Raw genomic sequence first — 21,335 nt, 5'->3', positions numbered from 1 at the left:
GTAAGCTACTCTATGGTCAAACGCTAGCTAAAATGGATCGTAAAGAAATAGTCTCAGTTTCGGTCTGACTTTACTTTCTGAGAAATGATAGCTGACAACATAAATATGTGACAGAACAGCCTAAATTTCGTTCTGGAAGAACTGATGAACTCTGCATTTCCAATCAATTTCATAGTTGTTTAATCACAAGAACATGCTACGGTTTCTTGGTGTTCTTAACCTATAATGCTATTCTAACTTTTTTTTTCGAGAGTTTCATAACTCACATACTACACAGACATTGTACGTTTATGTGGTTCTATGTTGTTTCAATGGCGTAGTGCTGATCAATTGTTTGTCCAATCATTGTACCTGTTAATTTTAATAGTGGTAGACGTGATCAGTATACATATGTGCTGTCATGTTCAGGGATTGAAGCATGGCTTCTCCTTCTTTGTTGAATTTGAATACACATAATCCTCCATTATTTATATCCACTGAACGAAACCTGAAATCGACACAAAATTAGACATGTCAAGAATAGTGGCTGAAGAACCAAAATAATGATGAAAGGAAGTCTTATTAAATTATCATGCTGATCGAAGCAAGTTTACTGTACTCTACCAATGTTATAGCATCCTTGGATTTGCCTAAGTCAGCTATCATATCTAAAGGGTTATTTTAATGTTTATGTGCCAGAAATATCAGAAGATTTTGGAGATAAAAGTATACTTCAAAACATTATGACATACCGTTCTGGTCCTAGTCCAAGAGCTGTGCAGATCAATGCTCGTAAAATAGATTTGTGTGTCACAACCAAAAAGTGCTCTCCCTGATAAACAATGAGCTATATCAGTATATTTTGTTGCGCGGAAAAATCCAATCAAGCAGTATAAAGAACATACCGGTGTCAATAAAATTTCTTCCCATGCTTCATGTGCTCTTCCCCACAGTTTTTGAAGAGGATATACACCATCTACACAAAACTTAGATGGATCTTCTCTCCAAGTTGTATACTCCTTTGGATATATGCGCTTAGCATCCTCTGCCTCCAAACACTAAACATCATTGAGAAAACTACTAATGCTGTTGGGTAATTCTAAACGGATGTAAAAGCTAAAATTGATTATGTCATTCTGTTGTTACTATATTGAGGTTATAGTGACTCAAAACAGGTAATAGTAAAATCACATTATTTCAGCAATGAATGAAACAGACCATTTTTCATGCCTTCAAGAAAAAATAGATGGGCTTCCTTCAGGGAATCAAGAAAAACCAGAGGCTCTTCCTTCCCTTTCCATATGATTTCAGCGGTCGTCTGCACAAGACATTGCTGATATCACTTAATAACTGCATATGTAGTAAGGCAAAGATAATTACACAACATTATATTCCAACCTTGGCGCGTGATATCGGACTAGAGAAACATTGGTCAAAGTGTATATCGGACAAGGCCATCTTGCATCTTTCTGCTTGCATTGTTCCTTTTTCAGAGAGTATAGATAAGTTTGAGCTTCCCTACATGTACAAACAACTTGATTAGTGGCTATATAACAACCCAAGTCACAAATAAGAAGAGTAAGTAATGAGATGTGAGTTCCTTACTACAACAATCAGGATTAACACTTTTGAGTCATGCTAGAACCCGAGCCATTGGGTGGAAAAGAATGATAATAAATTGTTAGGCAAGTGGATGAACTCAAGTCCCAATAAATGGTATTAGAGCTGGGAAGAAACCAGCTGGAATTATGGGAGTCAAGTCCCATTTGGAGTTTTAGTTCTTCAGTGTATAGGCAATAGGAGTCGAGTGGGGGAGCCAAGCCCATGCAGGACTAAGTGTTATACTATGTGAAGCAGGAATCGACTCTAGAATCTTGGATCAAGGCCTGAGAGGATGTCAAGGCCTCAAGGAGGAGAATGCTATACCCAGTCCAACATCAGACTTGTAAACTTACTTAAATTATTAGCCTTAACGTGCTTCACTATTAACACTCCGTTTTTTATTAGAAAAATGTAGTGCTCCATAAGTCTTGCATCAGTAACGGAAGATGAATTTGAAGTCCTTAACAAGGCACATGTGCTTAAAACGAATGATAATAAAAGCTCAAGTGTTTGTAGCTCAAACTAGCAACATCACTCTCGTTCCCTGGCTTTATACATAACATCATGGCCTTACACCGGAAAGTTTTTGCATTTCTAGGCTGTCGTAAATTGAGTTTCCTGTTCTTTTTCTACACGATTATATAAACAAAAACTGAAATCAAATCATGTATTATTTAATTTTAACGGGTGAAACATGATGATTGAGTGCACTAGATTGTTCAACCACATTGGCTGGCGAATATAAACGCACATGCCCTTGTCAGTAATTCACTGATCTTCAATTACAAATTCTCAATGGACCCTGGTAGGAAATTAGCATTCTTTTCTGTGCTTCCATTATACATTTCTATAGAAGAACTAGGCAAGAACACAATCAAGGAATCAAAAAACTTTATTGTAAGAATAAAAATGAGTAGATGAAACAAACCTGAACTCTACTTTCTTCATTCCAAGAGCTGAGCCCATGGCGTACAATAGTAACTTTCTTCGGTGAAGCTAACACTCTTTTAGTTAGAGAAGTAGTGGCATTTTCAAAATCAAATGCTCCACCAGTCAAAGGAGTATCATTCCTAAGTATTTCTGTTTAAGATCCACGATTAAAAGTTAATTAGTGCAACCAATTAGTATTCAATGTTAAATTTCATAACTCATAAACAACTACTACACCATGGTAACATTTTACCTGTTGTAACTGGTAATCCAGGAGTTGAAGTTGAGCAACAAATAGCATAACAAATGGGAGCAGATGTATCAGGAATTAGTTTAGGGTATGGGGATTTATTGGAAATGGATGGAAAAGAGAAATAAGGAATAGTAAAAATAACCCTTGAAGTCATCATATTAATTTTCACAAGTTTGCTTTGCTATTTCAAGATTGTTTCCAACAGCTCTGTTTTCTCATGAATTTCCAGAGCTGTTTTAGATTGACATTGACAGTTGTAACAACCTGTGGTGGGAATTTCATTTGCCCTTTGCCTTTGCTACCATATCATCATGTGGATATACTCATTCAAGGTGAATACTAGATTCTTTTTCTTTTCTTTTTTTTAAAAAAATAACGACTTCATGATTTTTTAAATGCAGTGACAAAAATAAATATTGATCTGCTTAGTTATTAGTTCAATTCATTTAAATCTGATTCGTTTAAAATTGTGTTGAGCATAAATTGACTAATAAAAATTCTATCAAAAGAATATTTTGTTTTAAAATTTGATATGTTATATATAATCTTAATAAAAGAAGAATAATAACTCTATTAGTTAAACTAAAATCTTTTTACAAAGCAAAGAAAATAATTACTTAAAACTTACTCTCTCCGTTTAGAGTTGTCCATAATTAAATGACGACATTTGTCAAAAAAATTGCAGATAATGAATTTTGAGTGAAAAATAAAAACAACCAACGAATCAAATAACACGTGAATTTTTGCTCAAATAACTTTTTAAAAACAAATTAAATCAATAAAATCCACACATGAACCCCCAATTGTCTTCTCCAAAAACCCATCCCCATCCCATTCTCTTTTACCCTAATTAGCATGTTTATAATTCACCAAAATTAAACTTACTCCTATTTGAATATTAAATTCTTTCAAAAAAGAATCTCATGAATAATTTAATATTTTATCTTGAAATGAGTCAATTCCTAAATTTCTAAGATAGTTTCTATCATTTTAATGTAACTATTTTTATTCACTATGTTGGATATTTAAGTTTGCAAAAATGGTGGTTGAAAAAATAAAAGAAGAAGAAAAAAATCGACTAAATAAGTTTTTCAGGCGCGCTCAACAAGAGTATTACATTCACTAAATCATGTAAACAAAAAAGTATCAAAATAATATAAAAAAATTCGATATAAAATATCTAAAATAAACAACATTCACTTGAGATGCCCAAATAAAACTTCATATCAAGTTCAAAGGACCACTAATAAATTAGGTCTTAATTAAAAGGTTGGGAAATCGCCCATTATGAACCAGTGGAAGTATGTGGCATCAACCATCTCTCTATCTTTCTATCTAAAAATGGTCTCTATGAACGTTATTTTTAAATTAAGATAAAAATAAATTACTAAATATAACTTTTTTTATTTAATTAGGTGATGATGTTGTTATGAAGTCAGCTCCCCGTTTTAAATGTGAATAAAGCAAATAAATCCGCCATTTTTAACTTATGTATACTAAAAAACGGATTAATTGCGGTGGCCGTTACATTTCCTCTTCCCCATGAACCATTTTATATTTTTATCTCTCCTCTTTACTTATATTTTTTCTAATAAAATAAATTTTCACACACCATTTGATATGGTATTATTAGTTTTAAAATTTTAAGAACGTAAATTGAATCTTTTGTTTAATTAAAAAAAAAAAAGGGTGCCTAAAAGCCTTTTAATTTTTTATGACCAGATTTATACCGACAGCTAATATTGTCAATTATTGATCATCATGACGTGTATAATCTAAGATTCTTTTTGGCAATAGAAAAAAGAAGAACACTTTATTCTATGTGTTTTTAGATTATCAATCATGAACTATAATTACTTGAAGGAAATTACACTACTCTACTCTCCACTAATTTCTTCCCACAATACAATTTCACATCATATTGTCTTTTAAACACTAAATTAGTCCACAATATTATTGAACCCACTACTTACCAAAATTAATATTTTTTCAGTACTTGTCAATTTTTAAATTGATATATTTATTAAAAAAATAATTATTAACATAGTGAGTTTATCATTTTATTTCTATAATTATAAAATAAATAAATTAAAAACTTAAAATTTTGAAAAAGTTCTACCATTTTAGAAGCAATTAATTATTTGAGGATATAATAGATAAAAAAATTGTCCTCTTTTAATTTGTCAAAATTAACAAGTAATTTAGATTAAAATATATTAATACATTTGATAAAATTATATTTTTTTAAAAAAATCCACATCAAGTTTAATTAGGAGTAGTAAAATTAATGTTGGAAATATTTGTAGTTATGGCCATAAATTGTCCTATTTTTATGTTGTCGAGTAGGATCCACATCAACTTCCAACTTACGTACTACCCACGTCTCCCCCACTCGCTGTTACTGGCGCGTCAACTACATCACCACATTCGGTGACAATATTCTATTCGTTCACTTTTATTTGTCAAGTTAATTTTTTAGAAATTAATTTGACTAATTTTTAAAATTAAATTAAACTATATTACTTTGATATTTTTAATGAGAAATTTAAATAATGCAAAACTATATCATAAAATATTATTTTATTATTTAACTCCAAAAATAGAAATTATAACGTTAAACCATGAATAGTAACATTAGTAAATAGAGTGTCAGATGGACCGTTTAAATTTAAATTTAGGGTTGTAAAAATAAATGGAATTCATAAATAAATAAATTAATTAACTTAAAAATATATATTCGAAGTACTATGTTCACATAAAAAATAAGATAAATTTAATTTAGAATTAGAAAAGTATATTTGCTTTAGCAATTTCAAACATTGAAGACAAACTAAATAAGGTAAAAGTAAAGATGCTAAAATTCCAAATTAAGATCCCTATAAGCCTCTCTTTTCTCCATCATATTAATTCTCTTATAATTGTATAAATAAATTGATTAACTTTTTATTTATAGAACAGATGATATTGACATAAATCTTTTTTTAAAGTAATAAATACAAGTTTTTTCAGAAGCTACTTATAAGCTATTTGTGTGAGATATATTTTTTTAAAAGCTTTACTTAATTGCAAATTCGAGACTTTTCTTTAAAAAAAAAGATTGTCCGCTAAATTGCAAATTTATCCAAAAATTGTATTATTTAAATGGACATTCACACTAGGACGTTTTTGATAATGATGGATTATTTTTGTCATTTTCTCATATGTGGACATTCATTTCCTATAAATAAAATCATTTCTCCAGTATTGTGATATTATCCTTTTAGACATTTGGTTTTGGTTCTTATCAAATGTCTGGAGATCAAAGTTCTAAGTAAATTTAAATGTGTATTACAAGATCCGTTTAAAAATGAAGGTTTTAAATAAATTTTTTGGTTTAAATTCAAAATTTTTTGGTTCTTATTAAATGTCTGGAGATCATATATTAAAGTTCTAAGTAAATTTAAATGTGTATTACAAGATTCATTTAAAAATGAAGTTTTTAATAAATCTTTTGATTTAAATTCGAAATTTCCTATTAAAAAAGATTTACGCATTAAAAGATATTTTCTGCATATTTTATTAGCTATTTCCAAATTTATTCAATTTAATTTTATTTTAATTCAATAACAATTATGCACTATATTATGTTAAAATGTTTAATAATACTTAATTACTTTATAAAATCAATGGATAGTTTTACACTTAGATTACTAAATTATCTTTGTCATTAATTATAATTATTTTTTTATTTTATTTTTAAGACATTGTATTTATTATATTTTAAATATGAAATACAGTAAAACCTCTATAAATTAATATAGGTGGACCATGAAATTTTATTATTTTATAAAGATATTATTTAATCGATAAATTAATATTTATTAATTTAAAGAATAGTTTAAAATTTGGTGAAGATTAATTTTGATTATCTCAAAATCATTATATCTTACTAATTTATGTATCGTATTTATCGATTTCACATAAAAAAATATTATACATAAAGTACAACAAATTATGTCAAAATCATTGTATCTTATTAATTTCAACATTGTGATAATATAATAATAAGAGCTTTCAAGATGTATTATCGAACATAATTATCGTATGATATTAGAAGGCTATGGAGTGAGACAAAATGATCCAACAAAGATCAATGTTTTGGATGCTATCAATTATGCAATTCCTGTTTGAGCAAAAATGTTCAGCAAGAGATAGTAGCAAACTATTTTTGATACTGTAAAAATCGTTCCGGAGATGCAATCTCAAAGAATATGAATGAACCTACTTATGAAAATGTCATTCATAAACTTGAGGTCATCATTAATGATCTCGATTGCCATAGTAAAATGGATGTCAATAAACTGTTGAATTATCCAAGTGAAAGTGATACTTGTTCAAAGGTCTAGACTTTAGAAGAAATTGTGAATACCATCAGAAAAAAAGCAATGTTGATGAGTTGAAGATGATATTGTACCTTTGGAACCAGATACACGTAAGTAAACACTTATCACATTTAGAACTCTTCACAATTTTATGATGTAATTCGAAAAAATAACACCAAAATTTTTGGATGTAATAAGAAAAGTTAGAGATAACTTCAACTATATTTAAATATTAAGAAGAATCAGAACAGGATATAATCATATTTTTCACTAAATTGTCTTAGATATATTTGTATTTTAAATAATTATTAGTTTATGATATTAATGGGACTATATATTTATATAGGGGTCTTTTGAAAATATATTATCTTATCGAAATTGGTGATTTTTTCTATTGGCTCAAGTTAGGATCGAAGAAAAATATTATTTTAAATAGATTATTAATTTATTTAGTAATAATTTATAGAGATTTTACTGTAGTAAAATAATCTTTTTTTATTTATAATTTATTAAGTATATATAAGTTATTAGTGGATGAGACCGGAGTGATATTTCAAATTTGCTCTTATCCCTATAATACCACTTGTTTTGAATACTAGGCTTGTCATGTTGTCTTGTAGGTTTCTCATAACTTTCAAGTTTCGTCCTACACACAAACTCCCGCAACCGCACTTGTTGGCGCGTGGTCTACGTCACTACATTCCTTTTCTCTCTGCAACTCCCGATAAGTTCCTCTCATTAAAAATCTCACCTTTTTACTCCATTAAAGAGTTACACTGTTGATTCCCTTTCTCACGACCCCCACCCCCCGTACCCAGAATTCGAATATACCCGTTACTTTATAGTAGTAGTATTATATTATAGTAAGTATATAATATGCATATACATGTGTTTGCTTGTTTGCAAGTGGCAACTTTTGCTGTTTGAAATTTTGGGGAAAAGTAGTTACCCATTAGTGAAAGGCTGCTGTAGAACCAAATGCAATGAATCTCCGGCCAAGGCCACCGTTCACGCGCGGTAGTGGTTATGATGACGCGCCGCCACGGCAGCAGCAGCCTCGTGTCGAGCCATTCAACATTATACCCATCAATAATTTGTTGGCTGACCATCCTTCTTTGAGATATCCAGAAGTACGTGCTGCTTCAGCTGCTCTGCGCGACATTGGGGATCTCCGGCTGCCGCCGTTCATGCCATGGCGTGACACCATGGACCTTATGGACTGGCTTGGGCTCTTCTTTGGGTTCCAAGATGATAACGTGAAGAATCAAAGGGAGAACTTGGTTCTCCAGTTGGCTAACTCTCAAATGCGCCTTCAACCTCCGTCTACCGCCCCGGACCGCCTTCACTATGGTGTTCTCCGGCAGTTCCGGCAGAAGCTATTGAAGAATTACTCATCTTGGTGTTCATATCTGGGGAAGAAGTCACAGGTTCGACTGCCGAGACGTCAAAATCCAGAAATTTCTCGTCGTGAACTCTTGTATGTATGTCTGTATTTATTGATTTGGGGTGAGGCTGCAAATCTCCGTTTTGTTCCTGAATGTTTGTGTTATATCTATCATCATATGGCTATGGAACTAAATTACATTCTTGATGGTCACATTGATGAGAATACTGGACACCCTTTTGTTCCTTACACTTGTAAGCAGTTTGGTTTCCTTGATAAAGTTGTCACTCCCATTTACACGACAATTAAAGGTGAAGTTGAGAGGAGTAGAAGTGGCACTGCCCCTCATTCAGCTTGGAGGAATTATGATGATATTAATGAGTTCTTTTGGAGTAGGAAGTGTTTTCGGAGGCTGAAATGGCCGCTTGACTTGTCAAGTGCTTTTCTGGATACTACTGTTGGTAGGAGAGTTGGTAAGACGGGGTTTGTGGAGCAGAGGACCTTCTGGAATATATTTAGGAGCTTTGATAGGTTGTGGGTGATGTTGATACTATTCTTTCAGGCTGCTGTTATTGTTGCTTGGCAAGGTACAGATTTTCCATGGCAAGCTTTGGAAAGGAGGGATGTGCAAGTGCAGTTGCTTACGATCTTCATAACTTGGGCTGGATTGAGGTTTATTCAGTCAATCCTTGATGCTGGAACTCAGTATAGTTTGGTTACCAGGGATACAATGTGGATAGGTGTGAGGATGGTCTTGAAAAGCGTAGTTGCTGTGACATGGGCAGTGGTGTTTGGGGTGTTCTATGCAAGAATTTGGATCCAGAAGAATTCTGATAGGAGGTGGTCATTTGAGGCTAATCAAAGGATCTTCACATTTCTTAAGATTGCTCTGGTGTTTATCATCCCAGAGTTGTTAGCTCTTGTTCTTTTCATTCTCCCATGGATACGAAATGTGATTGAAAACACAGACTGGCCAATATTTTACTTACTAACATGGTGGTTCCACACCAGGATTTTTGTGGGTCGCGGACTCAGGGAAGGGCTTATTAATAACATAAAGTACACACTGTTTTGGATTGCTGTATTGGCGTCCAAATTTATCTTCAGTTATTTCTTTCAAATAAGGCCACTGCTTGGTCCTACACGGGCTCTTTTGAATTTGAATAATGTGAAGTACAAGTGGCATGAGTTCTTTGGTAGCACGAATGAGCTAGCAGCTGTTTTGTTGTGGATTCCAATTGTTCTTATTTATCTAGTTGACCTGCAGATCTGGTACACTATCTATTCTTCTATTGCAGGGGGAGCAGTTGGCTTGTTCTCACATATAGGTGAAATTAGGAACATTAAACAGCTCAGACTCAGATTCCAGTTCTTTGCAAGCGCATTGCAGTTCAGTCTGATGCCCGAAAATCAGACTGTTGATGCTAAGGACACCCTGGTTCACAAGCTTCGGAATGCAATACATCGGATTAAGTTAAGATATGGACTGGGACAGCCATACAAGAAGATTGAATCGAGCCAGGTGGACGCAACTAGGTTTGCCTTAATATGGAATGAGATCATCATAACTATGAGGGAGGAAGACCTCGTGAGTGATCACGAGCTGGAACTGATGGAGTTGCCACCGAACTGTTGGGATATTAAGGTTATTCGTTGGCCGTGTTTTCTCTTGTGCAACGAATTGCTTCTTGCTCTCAGCCATGCGAGCGAGCTGGCAGATGCACCTGATAGATGGGTTTGGTTTAGGATATGCAAGAATGAGTATAGGAGGTGTGCAGTGATTGAGGCTTATGACAGCATCAAATACTTGCTACTAGAGATCATAAAACACAACACTGAAGAGCATTCAATAGTCACTGCACTTTTTAATGATATTGATGGTTGCATTCATTCTGAAAAGTTTACTAAAGCCTACAAGATGACCCTCTTGCCACACATTCATGAAAAGTTGGTTTTTCTTATTGAGCTTTTGCTCAGGCCAGAGCCGGATTTGCGTGATATGGTCGGTGTATTACAGGCCTTGTATGAGGTGTCAGTTCGGGAATTTCCAAGGGTGAAGAAGAGAACAGAACAACTGATGCAGGAAGGTCTTGCTCCATCAAATCCAGATACCAATCAGGGGCTTCTTTTTGAAAATGCGATTGAGTTTCCTGATATCCAAGATGCTTTCTTCTATAGGCAGCTGCGCCGTTTGCAGACAATTCTGACTTCCAGAGATTCAATGTACAATGTTCCAAAAAATAAGGAAGCGAGACGGCGTATTGCTTTCTTCAGTAACTCTCTTTTTATGAATATGCCAAGAGCTCCCCAGGTAGAGAAGATGATGGCCTTTAGCGTCTTGACCCCTTACTATGATGAGGAAGTTCTGTTTGGCAAAGAAAGTCTTAGGAGTCCAAATGAAGATGGAGTATCCACCATATTTTATCTGCAGAAGATTTACAATGATGAGTGGGAGAATTTCATGGAACGTATGCGTACAGAAGGAATGAAGGACGAGAGAGAGATATGGAACACCAAAGCAAGGGAGATTCGTCTCTGGGCGTCGTACAGGGGGCAGACTCTGTCCCGCACTGTAAGAGGCATGATGTACTATTACAAGGCTCTCAAGATGCTTTCGTTCCTTGATTCTGCTTCAGAGGTTGATATAAGGCATGGCTCACAAAGAATTGTTTCACTTGGTTCATCGAACCAAAATAATCACTTGAATAGGGATGGCCCTGCCATGTTACAAACTTCTCGAAAACTTCACAGATCGAGTAGCAGTGTCACCCTTCTCTTCAAAGGACACGAGTTTGGTGCTGCTTTAATGAAATTCACTTATGTGGTGACATGCCAGGTGTATGGTTCTCAGAAGACGAAGCGTGATCCACGTGCTGAGGAGATCCTAAATCTGATGAAGGACAATGAGGCTCTCCGAATTGCTTATGTGGATGAGGTTAACTTGGGAAGAAATGAAGTAGAATACTTTTCTGTTCTAGTGAAGTATGATCAACAACTGAAGCAAGAAGTGGAAATTTATCGCATAAAGTTGCCTGGTCCTCTGAAACTTGGGGAGGGTAAGCCGGAGAATCAGAACCATGCCATTATCTTCACCAGAGGTGATGCAGTTCAAACTATAGACATGAATCAAGACAATTACTTTGAAGAGGCACTTAAGATGCGGAATCTATTGGAGGAATTCAAGGAGAATTATGGTCTAAGGAAACCCACCATTCTGGGAGTTCGTGAAAATATCTTTACTGGTTCTGTATCATCTCTTGCTTGGTTCATGTCTGCTCAGGAGACAAGTTTTGTGACTCTGGGGCAACGTGTTCTTGCCGATCCTCTCAAGGTACGGATGCACTATGGTCATCCAGATGTCTTTGATAGGTTTTGGTTCTTGTCCAGAGGTGGCATCAGCAAGGCTTCCAAGGTGATTAATATAAGTGAGGATATATTTGCTGGATTCAATTGTACCTTGCGAGGTGGCAATGTTACCCACCATGAATACATACAAGTGGGTAAGGGAAGGGATGTTGGATTGAATCAGATAGCCATGTTTGAGGCTAAGGTTGCTAGTGGTAATGGTGAACAAGTTTTGAGCAGAGATGTTTACAGGTTGGGTCATAGACTAGATTTCTTTCGCATGCTTTCATTCTTCTACACAACTGTTGGCTTCTTCTTCAACAACATGATAGTGGTGGTAATGGTCTATACATTTTTATGGGGGCGCCTTTATCTTGCACTCAGTAGTGTTGAGGATTACGCCAGCAAAAATGCCACCAGCAACAAAGCACTTGGTTCAATTTTGAATCAGCAGTTTGTTATCCAGCTTGGTGTGTTCACTGCCCTCCCTATGATTGTCGAGAACTCTTTGGAACATGGTTTTCTTCCGGCAGTCTGGGATTTTATAACTATGCAACTGCAGCTTGCCTCACTATTTTTCACATACTCAATGGGAACCCGGGCGCATTTCTTTGGAAGGACCATTCTACATGGCGGAGCTAAGTATCGAGCAACTGGACGTGGTTTTGTTGTGCAGCGCAAGAGCTTTGGTGAGAACTATCGACTGTATGCTCGCAGCCACTTTGTCAAAGCAATCGAACTTGGAGTGATTCTGGTTGTTTATGCTTCACGCAGCCCCTTGACTAAGGATACCTTTGTGTATATAGCTATGACTATATCAAGTTGGTTCCTTGTTGTGTCATGGATAACATCTCCCTTTGTGTTCAATCCCTCTGGGTTTGACTGGTTAAAAACTGTGTATGACTTTGACGATTTCATGCATTGGATTTGGTACAATCGAGGAGTTTTTGTAAAAGCAGATCAAAGTTGGGAGACATGGTGGTATGAAGAACAGGACCACTTGAGAACTACTGGTCTCTGGGGAAAATTGCTTGAGATTATTTTAGATCTTCGTTTTTTCTTCTTTCAATATGGAATTGTGTATCAGTTGCACATTACTGGTGGTAAAACCAGTATTGGTGTTTACTTGCTGTCTTGGATTATTATGGTCGCCGTTGTGGCAATTTACATTGCCATTGCATATGCAAAGGATAAATATGCCATGAAGAGGCACATATATTATCGGCTGGTGCAGTTGCTTGTCATTCTAGTCACGGTATTGGTGATTGTTATATTGTTGAGGTTCACCCTGTTTACGCTGTTTGACTTGATCACAAGTTTGTTGGCATTTATTCCAACTGGGTGGGGCATAATCCAAATTGCCCTAGTGCTCCGGCCCTTTTTGCAGTCTACTTTGGTTTGGGGCACTGTTGTGTCATTGGCTCGGTTATATGACATGATGCTTGGGTTAATTGTTATGGCTCCTTTGGCATTTCTATCATGGATGCCTGGTTTTCAATCCATGCAGACAAGGATATTGTTTAATGAAGCTTTCAGCAGGGGCCTTCAGATTTCTCGTATCCTCACAGGCAAAACTTCATAATGTGAGGTGATACTCTAATTTTAGGTGGTTGTTTTTTCTATTTATTGTATGATTGGAAGTGTAGCTTTTAGTTCACATGCTACATATATCTGTTGGTACCTTTTAAAGTAGTTAAATAACTTGTTTTTTTTGTCCAAATTTATAGTGATCTGATTCAATTAACCAACTTTAAATTCATAGTGGCTTAGATGAAATCCAATTTAATTAACCTTTATTAAAGGTGACAGTAATCTTTCTGTATGAGAGGGCTTTGGTGCACTGTTGTTTATGAGGCCAGCAACATTACTGTATCTACAACATGATGGAACTGACTGAATTACTTAAGGAATAACGCAAAAAAAAAAGCGGATGTTCTTACTTTTGAGAGTTGGTTCACTGCTTGATAGGCTATTTTGCACTTGATTAATCTGCAGTGCTTTGTTGGCAGAGATTTAATAGTTCTGGATAGTGCTGATGCAGAAACAGATCTATTGAGGATATATTTACTACCTTTATATCTGCTCGACTTAAATGCTTTTCTAGTGAAACAGACTAAGATGAATGCTAATGAGGTTAGGAAGTCTAAGCATTTCAAGAGTATATCATGCAGATAAAATACTTCTCCCTTTATAACATCTTATGTGACACTATTTCCTTTTTAGTCTGTTCCAGCTTCCAAAGATAATGTCCTATTTATATATTTGGAACAGTCTTAACTTTGAACTTTCTATTTTATCCTTAATAACATGATTTATAGCTACACAAATATCATCACATGTTTAAGACAACAAGTTCCAAAAGTCTTATTTCTTTTAATTCACTTGCCTAGTCCACATTTTAGTTTACCCTTATTTTTTCTTGTCACGTTTCTTTCTTAATGATTTGAATAACACCTTCCCTAACATGTTTTCTGCTGTGAATAGCAAAACAAAATGTTGATGTTTATAACAGCAGTATCCTGTTAGTGGAACCCCCATCCCCAAACTTCCCATTCTTTTCAAAACTTTTGTAAGATGGGCTAATATTATTACTTGTAGAGGGATTTGCATTTACTGTGGAAATGCCTTTTCTCTACAATTATTATCTTGTTTCGAAGGCAAAAAGATTTTTGAATCTCATAATTTATGATCAATTCATTCAACATTTCCATTGTTAGAGGTCAGAATTTTCACACCTAAATTATGTATTTGATATATCGAAAAGAGTATTAAGGAATTTACTATATGGTGTTACTAATGTTCACCATATTGACTTGTTCGAAAATAACTCTTAAATCTACACCCTTTTCACCAATAAATTCAAGAATTTACACCATATTGGCTGATTAGCTCCTAATGTTCAAATCATTCTTTGCTTGATGATAATGTCGTCAATAGTTGGCAACTTTGACACCATGATACTCAACAACCTCTCAGTTAGCTAGGAAGTTTGAGGATACTACTTGATAATTTATTGTTCTTCCATCTTTTCTGGGCTTGAAAGCTTACAGTGAATCAGATGTCTTACCAATTCGTTACATACTCATTGGTTGCTATAGGTTTGGACTGTTCCTGTGTCATCTATCATATGATATCAACGTCAATACTCCTTCTTACCTCTAAAAGAACTACTAGAGAGTGTAACTCATTTAGTTTTCTGGTTTCCCTTGCAGTCATGTGTAATTCATGAACCATTTTGTAGTCCATTTGCTACCTGAAGCTACAAATTTTGAAAATGAAAACATCTCAGGACCTAACTTTTCCCCTTCTCGCTCTTAATAAATTCTGCTATACTACAAACTCTCTTCTTCAATCAGCTGATCTACATGCAGAAAACACACCACTTCCCTAAAAAAAGTTTCACAGCTGATTCTTCTCAACAAGTGGACACCAATAACCATGAAGGGTCTCTATTTATGTGCAACAATTTGCCAGTTAGTTTAGGAATACTGCAACTAATCAAGCCTGCTGTAATTCAGTTACCACTTGTGACATTGCTAAGTGGTGTCAAGTCACTAAGTAAGGAATGACTTGCTTGAAAATAACTCTTGAATCTTTACCCTTCTTACCAAAAAAATAGAAAAAGAACAAAAGGAAAAAAAACTGATTGAAGGTCCCGGGATGGTGGGGTATTGTTAGGGGCCTAAAGAGATTATAATTCCGTGAACTCTGATTTGAGGTTAAAGAATTAGGCATCTTAGGCTTTGTGGTGCCAAATATATGATGCACCCCAAGCTGAGATAATGTTAGAAATAGTGAGATTCTTGCAGTTTAGGAGCTAAGTTTTCCTTTTTATAAATGTCCAGATATGTTGCAGATCCTTGGTACTGCAGGATAAGTACATCAATTAAAATCATTTGGTACACCTCAATAGGTCATACATTCAAAGATCATGTGCTGTTTCCTTGTCAATATATTTTAATGCTTGAGATTATGATTTTCAATGATCATGCATGTTATAGTTAACTTTTCTGTTGATTGCAGGAACAAGTTACTTAATTTCAGAGGCATGTGCATCTCTTTTCTAGGTAGATTAATGTGGTTCCTGATAAGCTCCTTCATTTTTCGTGGGCTCTTGGATGAGGAATTAGATTTTGTGCCTCCTACTCAGCCTGGGGTACTCTCTTGTCCTTAGTCTACCAAGTCGACGAGGTTAATACAACTTCTTTTGTGTATTCTCCTTGCTACTTACAACTGTGTGGTTATTACTTTATTTATTTTTGGGTTGTATATATGGGCAATTGTTATATTAGTTCTCGGTTGGCTGAGTTGGAGGATGGTAAAAATTTCTACGAGGGAGGATGTCAAAATTTCTACATTGACAGCTAAAAAATTTGATCTGACTGATCAGCTCCTAATGTTCAAGTCATTCTTTGCTTGATGATAATGTCATCAATAGTTAGCAACTTTGACACCATGATACTCAACTTCTCAGTTAGCTAGGAAGTTTGAGGATAATACTTGATAATTTATTGTTCTACCATCTTTTCTGGGCTTGAAAGCTGTGACAATGAATCAGATGTATTACCAATTGGTTACACACTCATTGGTTGCTATAGGTTTGGAATGTTCCTGTGTCTTCTATCATATTATATCGACATTAGTACTCCATCTTACCTCTAAATGAACTTCTAGACAGTGCAACTCATTTAGTTTTCTGGTTTCCCGTGCGGTCATGTGTAATTAATGAACCATTTTGTTGTGGATTTGCTACCTAAAGCTACAAATTTTGAAAGTTTACAACATCTCAGGACCTAACTTCTCCCCTTTCTGCTCTTGATAAATTCTGCTATACTACAATCTTTTTCTTCAATCAGCTGATCTACATGCGGAAAAAACAGTACTTCCCTAAAAAAAAAGTTTCACGGCTGATTCTTCTCAACAAGTAGACACCAATAACCATCAAGGGTCTCTATTTATGAGCATCAATTTACCATTTTGTTTAGGAAAATTGTAACTAAATGTAGCGTTATGTTTATGACATTGCAGGTTTGCACCAGTTTAACTAAGCGGATGTAGAGCAGTTGGGGCTTCTCTTCTTAGTTCTAGTCTTAGTATGGATAGTAGTAGGTTCAGGAGTCATGGTTAGATGGTACAACAATTCCAATTTTGTAGTAATGTATATATGGCCGCATGTAAATGGCATACTTGCTTCTGATAATAACACAACTATGCGTATTTTTTATGGGCTAATGGACCACAGTGGACCTTTCACCAACTATGGTTTGGCTGCTGAGCTTGCAGCTGTTAATTTTTTCTCTATTTTTTCAGTAGTGAAGAGACATTGAGCTGCGCTTACTCTCCATTTTGGATAAAACTTGGATGCTAACTTATTAAATGGGGGTAAAATCTACTCAGTTGCACAAACATTTTCCAAGAAATCAACCTCTCAAACATATCTTTCCCTTCCCCAACTCAATCCAAAGCACCTGTGAAGAAGAAGAGGGGTCATCTAATCTCTTACAAAAACAATGTTTGTGCCTGTTATGTGATGAGCCTGGCTGCACATTGTACTGGAGAAACCTGTTAGGAAATTGATTATTTTGTTCAAGGGAAGTAAATTTAAATGACAATATGAGGGTCAAATAGGAAAGCATAAAGAGATTCCACAAAATTAGAGTATTCTATATGGACAAGTCCCAGTTAGATTCAAAATGTTCATAGTGATAGTATTCGAAAGAAGAGTTAACTAACAATATATAGAAACATGAAGAGTCTTTGCCAGATGTTCATTCTTTAACAGGCATAAAGTAAATACTTCATCTATACAATCTTTGACGTATAAATCGCGAGTGTTGAAAGCTAACGAAACTGGTGACAGGAGAAATGGAAGTTTCTTCAGATATCAAGGATAAAATTTCTACAGACAGTTCATGCTTCTGTAATTGACTCGGTGCTGACTACGGGTACTTTCTCATACGTGGAGCTATCTCTATATCTTCTGGGAAGAAAACAACGGCCCCCAAATCTCTGCTGCAAGAAAACAAGAACAGCAAGCAGCAGACCCCCACAACAGATAATGATGTCCCAAGCAGTGGAATAGTAATCCATTTTCGGGTTCCCATATATGTAATCATACGACCAAGCATTGCTGTTAGTTCTGTAAAGATCATATACATGTGGCATTAGGCGCACAAGGGTAGTTCCTATATAGAAACCAGGGGTGAGAGCCCTCTCAGTGGTGTTGCAGAATAAATTGAACAGAATCTGAGGAAGCAAAAATCCATCCAAGACCAAGCCGGCATATGATTTAAGCTCAACCCAGAAAGTTTGTTGTTGGTAATGAAAACGAGGCGACAATCGAAGCTTCAGCTGGTGAGGCATTCTTGACAGATGGATAAAATAAGCAATCAATCCACCAAAAATATACATTGGCAAAGACAAATACAGAACCTTTTTATCTGATATCCAGTAATTTTTGGGGCTCTCAACACCTGCTCTTGCAGACCATGTGAGTTGAAGAAGACGGAATTCCAACAAGAATGCTATCATCGTCATGATTCTAATTAAAATCTCATTTACTTCAAGCCATTCGTCACTACCAAAGTAAACATTCTGCTTCTCCCGGTTGACCAAGAACAGCGCTTCGAAGTTCAGTAACAGAGGGATCATGTGTGCAAGTGTGAGTACAACTAGCATGACTACAGAGATAAATGGAAGCACAGTTGGGTTTTTTCTCACATAAAATAGCTGCAGACCCACAAAGATGCATGCAAGTGTATTGGAAATTAGAACCATTGTCATTTCCAGATCCATTCTCCACATGGAATTTTTGGCTTGGTCAAAGTAGACGGAATTTGATATAAGCTCCAAGGGTTCAAAGTAAAGAGGATCAGACTTTTTCCTCAGGCTCTCAATGGTACCTCTAACACCACGGGCAACTTTAGCATTCAAAGGAGGATACTGAATATTAACTAGAATTTCACAGTCTAACGAAGAATTTCTCTGTAAAATCCCATGACGTGATGAAAAATACATACAGCCAACCATGCAAAGATGTCCACTCTTCGAATCATATAATCCCTCAGCAGAAATTTCAATTGTCAAAGGAGTATGCTCATCACTGTACAAGAACTGAGATGGAGCAACAAAGTGCAGTACATAGCTTATATTGACCACAGTGCTCTGATTGTTGTTCACTTGAACAGAAGAACCAGATACATCCCGGTAAAACTTATCCCCCACTGACAATGGAGATGAATAACTGAAAATATCAATTTTTTTCCTGTTTCTCACCGTCATGTCAAATCTCATATCAGATGAATGTACATCGGGATACTTCCCTCCCTTCCCTTTATAAGTCAGTGCCTTGGCACAAGAACTCGTCACATTATCAATCACAGTATACTCATATGTCAGTCCATCAATTCTGTTAACCAGATTTCTTACGCTGTGTAAGACTACTTTACCATAATTACCTGACCCATTTGAGTCTTCTCTTTTCCAAATCTCCCCAACAATAACACTTCTCTCCTTCAAGGTCCATTGCTTAGGCAACCTCAAACTCAGCCTCACAACACAATCCCCAACAGAACCCTTTTCAGCTGCATCACTTCCATTGAACATCAGGCAACCAACCATGTCAACTGTTTTTGTCTTCTCATTCCACTTCCCTTCAGCAACTAATGTTTGATTTATCAAATTAGTTGGTCGGGTGTGCACGCTATCACCAAAACTTAACAAGAATCTCCCTCTTCTATTACCCCCACACTCAATCTCATTAAACCACATCGAGGCCGGCCTAAAATTTGACAAATTACCACCAAAGAAATCGCAATTCCCATTGCTACAATTACCCAAATACATCATTTCCATAGTCCCGGCACGACCTATAACTGAACACAAGCTACTATCCTGGTCTATTCCCAGCGAAATATTAGACCAATCACCAAATTCACTAAACCCGTTATTCTCAACCTCTTTATCAATCAAAGTATAAACATAATTCCTCAAAGACATACCAAATATTTCAACAGGCTTAGTATATGCATTTTTATCATTCAGATCAATTCTTTCCAGCGTACCATTAACCACACTATGCAAAATATCAGATGAATTCAAATAATTCAACTTAAGAACAACATTAATAGAACTTAACCTCCTCAAACCTGATCCGACCATACAAAGCTTTCCAGTACCCGAATCCCAGAAACCGGAAACCCGAATCTCCCTCGAATTCCCGAAGCCTTCGGTAGGAAACCTCGGTGGCCGATGATAAACTAGCCGAAGTTGCCGCCGGTGTAGAAATTCACCGAAAAAATCCGGACCAATTCTTCCTGCAAACCTTAAACCACCCTCAATTTTAAATATTTTACCATTTTGGGTCGGATAAACATTCTTTGTGTAGAAATTAAGGGTTTTCGGCTTGAATTTCCCGGCATTATCAGCCGGCGCGTGTATGTACGCGTTGTTGAGAGTGAGGAGAAACGACGTAGCGTTGAAAGGGGTTAAAGTTTGGGCCAAAGGGATGCTGGGAACAACATCGTTACAGTATTGTGGGTATGGGATCTGAGGAAATTCAGGAGGATATGAGACTCCACCGATAACGGAGGAGTTAAGGAAAAATACGAAAATAAAGAGAAAAAGACGACCATATTGGAATTTGAGAAATTGGGTTCTTGAAAAGATGGAAAGTTTGAATCTTGAACTAGGGTTTTGTAATGAAGATGGAGCTGACGAATTCTCCATTGCTATGGAGTGCTCAAGGAGCATACCGTCGACTTCTAATTTGGTGATCAATATATATTGCACCAAAAGAATACACGTAATTCTTTCACCTTTTTGGAATTTCTTTTTTGGTTCTATACTATTAAAAATAATTATCGAATTATTCGATATTTATAACGGTGAAATGATCCAATTTCCAGTAAGATAATAGCAGGGAACTTTATTGTCACCCCAAAAAGAAAGACGGCAATAACGTATAATTTCATCATTGTGCTCATATTAGACACATGTTATTTGTCATAGTCTTTTGTAGTATTATCATAAGTAACATTTACGTTTGTATAGAGAGAAGTGTGAACAATTTTAAAAGATTTGTTTTTATTCCAAAAATATTTCATGTTTTATTTTTATCGAGAATTAACTGACTTTGAACAATTTTTAAGGAAAAAATATTTTGTGATTCCTTACCTCAATTGACGAGTATTTATTATGGTTAAATTCTTGTTACGATTAAATCTTATATATATTAGAAGGTAAAATATAGTTGAAAGAATATATTGTACGTTACTATTACCAACATGTAAAATTTTAATCTAACAAGATAAGAGACATATAGAAAGGGTAAAGAGAGTGGAAGGGCATCCATGTGCCCAAAGCATCCGGCATTAGCAGGGCGTGGAGAAGGGTCATACTCTAAAGGGTGTGATGTAGACGAATCTAACATAGTGCAAAAACAATGCATTTTTCAAAAAGCCAACACAAAATGGAGATAAAA

The 21,335-nt window shown here is 35.4% G+C and overlaps 3 protein-coding genes and 1 non-coding gene across 5 annotated transcripts; 2 read left to right on the top strand and 2 right to left on the bottom strand.

The window, feature by feature from the left end:
* Positions 1-125: 125 nt before the first annotated feature.
* On the bottom strand, positions 126-3,137 carry LOC101249322 (probable 2-carboxy-D-arabinitol-1-phosphatase). Its single transcript, XM_004232826.5, has 7 exons — positions 2,765-3,137; positions 2,510-2,661; positions 1,378-1,497; positions 1,198-1,297; positions 885-1,024; positions 732-811; positions 126-487 (listed from the first exon to the last, which is right to left on the bottom strand). Exons 1-7 carry the CDS (start codon positions 2,919-2,921, stop codon positions 361-363), a joined length of 876 nt encoding a protein of 291 aa, XP_004232874.1. The 5' UTR covers positions 2,922-3,137; the 3' UTR covers positions 126-360.
* Positions 3,138-7,675: 4,538 nt separating this feature from the next.
* LOC101249601 (callose synthase 11-like) lies at positions 7,676-17,111 on the top strand. Of its 2 annotated transcripts, none has more exons than XM_004232827.5 (3): positions 7,676-13,442; positions 15,878-16,045; positions 16,883-17,111. In XM_004232827.5, the coding sequence occupies exon 1, from the start codon at positions 8,109-8,111 to the stop codon at positions 13,434-13,436; it is 5,328 nt and encodes a 1,775-aa protein (XP_004232875.1). In that variant the 5' UTR covers positions 7,676-8,108; the 3' UTR covers positions 13,437-13,442; positions 15,878-16,045; positions 16,883-17,111. The 2 variants fall into 2 exon arrangements, with proteins under 2 accessions (XP_004232875.1, XP_010316750.1); XM_010318448.4 differs by having other exon boundaries at positions 7,759-13,437.
* LOC112941029 (small nucleolar RNA J33) lies at positions 11,080-11,159 on the top strand. Its single transcript, XR_003245861.1, has one exon. It is a non-coding gene; the product is annotated as a small nucleolar RNA J33 (small nucleolar RNA).
* Positions 17,112-17,536: 425 nt separating the features above from the next.
* LOC104646031 (uncharacterized) lies at positions 17,537-20,862 on the bottom strand. The gene has a single exon (XM_010319024.4). It carries the CDS (start codon positions 20,603-20,605, stop codon positions 17,765-17,767), a length of 2,841 nt encoding a protein of 946 aa, XP_010317326.2. The 5' UTR covers positions 20,606-20,862; the 3' UTR covers positions 17,537-17,764.
* Positions 20,863-21,335: the final 473 nt, after the last annotated feature.

The sequence above is a fragment of the Solanum lycopersicum genome, chromosome 2, assembly GCF_036512215.1.
Source record: "Solanum lycopersicum chromosome 2, SLM_r2.1".
NCBI lineage: Eukaryota > Viridiplantae > Streptophyta > Magnoliopsida > Solanales > Solanaceae > Solanum > Solanum lycopersicum.
This window is presented reverse-complemented; position numbering and strand designations above follow the sequence as displayed.

Coding starts and splice junctions, on each gene's coding strand:
- LOC101249322 (XM_004232826.5), bottom strand. CDS start 2,921: ATGATGACTTCAAGGGTTATTTTTACTATTCCTTATTTCTCTTTTCCA. Junction 2,662..2,764: donor TGGATTACCAGTTACAACAG/GTAAAATGTTAC, acceptor GATCTTAAACAG/AAATACTTAGGAATGATACT. Junction 1,025..1,197: donor TCTTGAAGGCATGAAAAATG/GTCTGTTTCATT, acceptor GTTTGGAGGCAG/AGGATGCTAAGCGCATATAT.
- LOC101249601 (XM_004232827.5), top strand. CDS start 8,109: ATGAATCTCCGGCCAAGGCCACCGTTCACGCGCGGTAGTGGTTATGAT.
- LOC104646031 (XM_010319024.4), bottom strand. CDS start 20,605: ATGCTCCTTGAGCACTCCATAGCAATGGAGAATTCGTCAGCTCCATCT.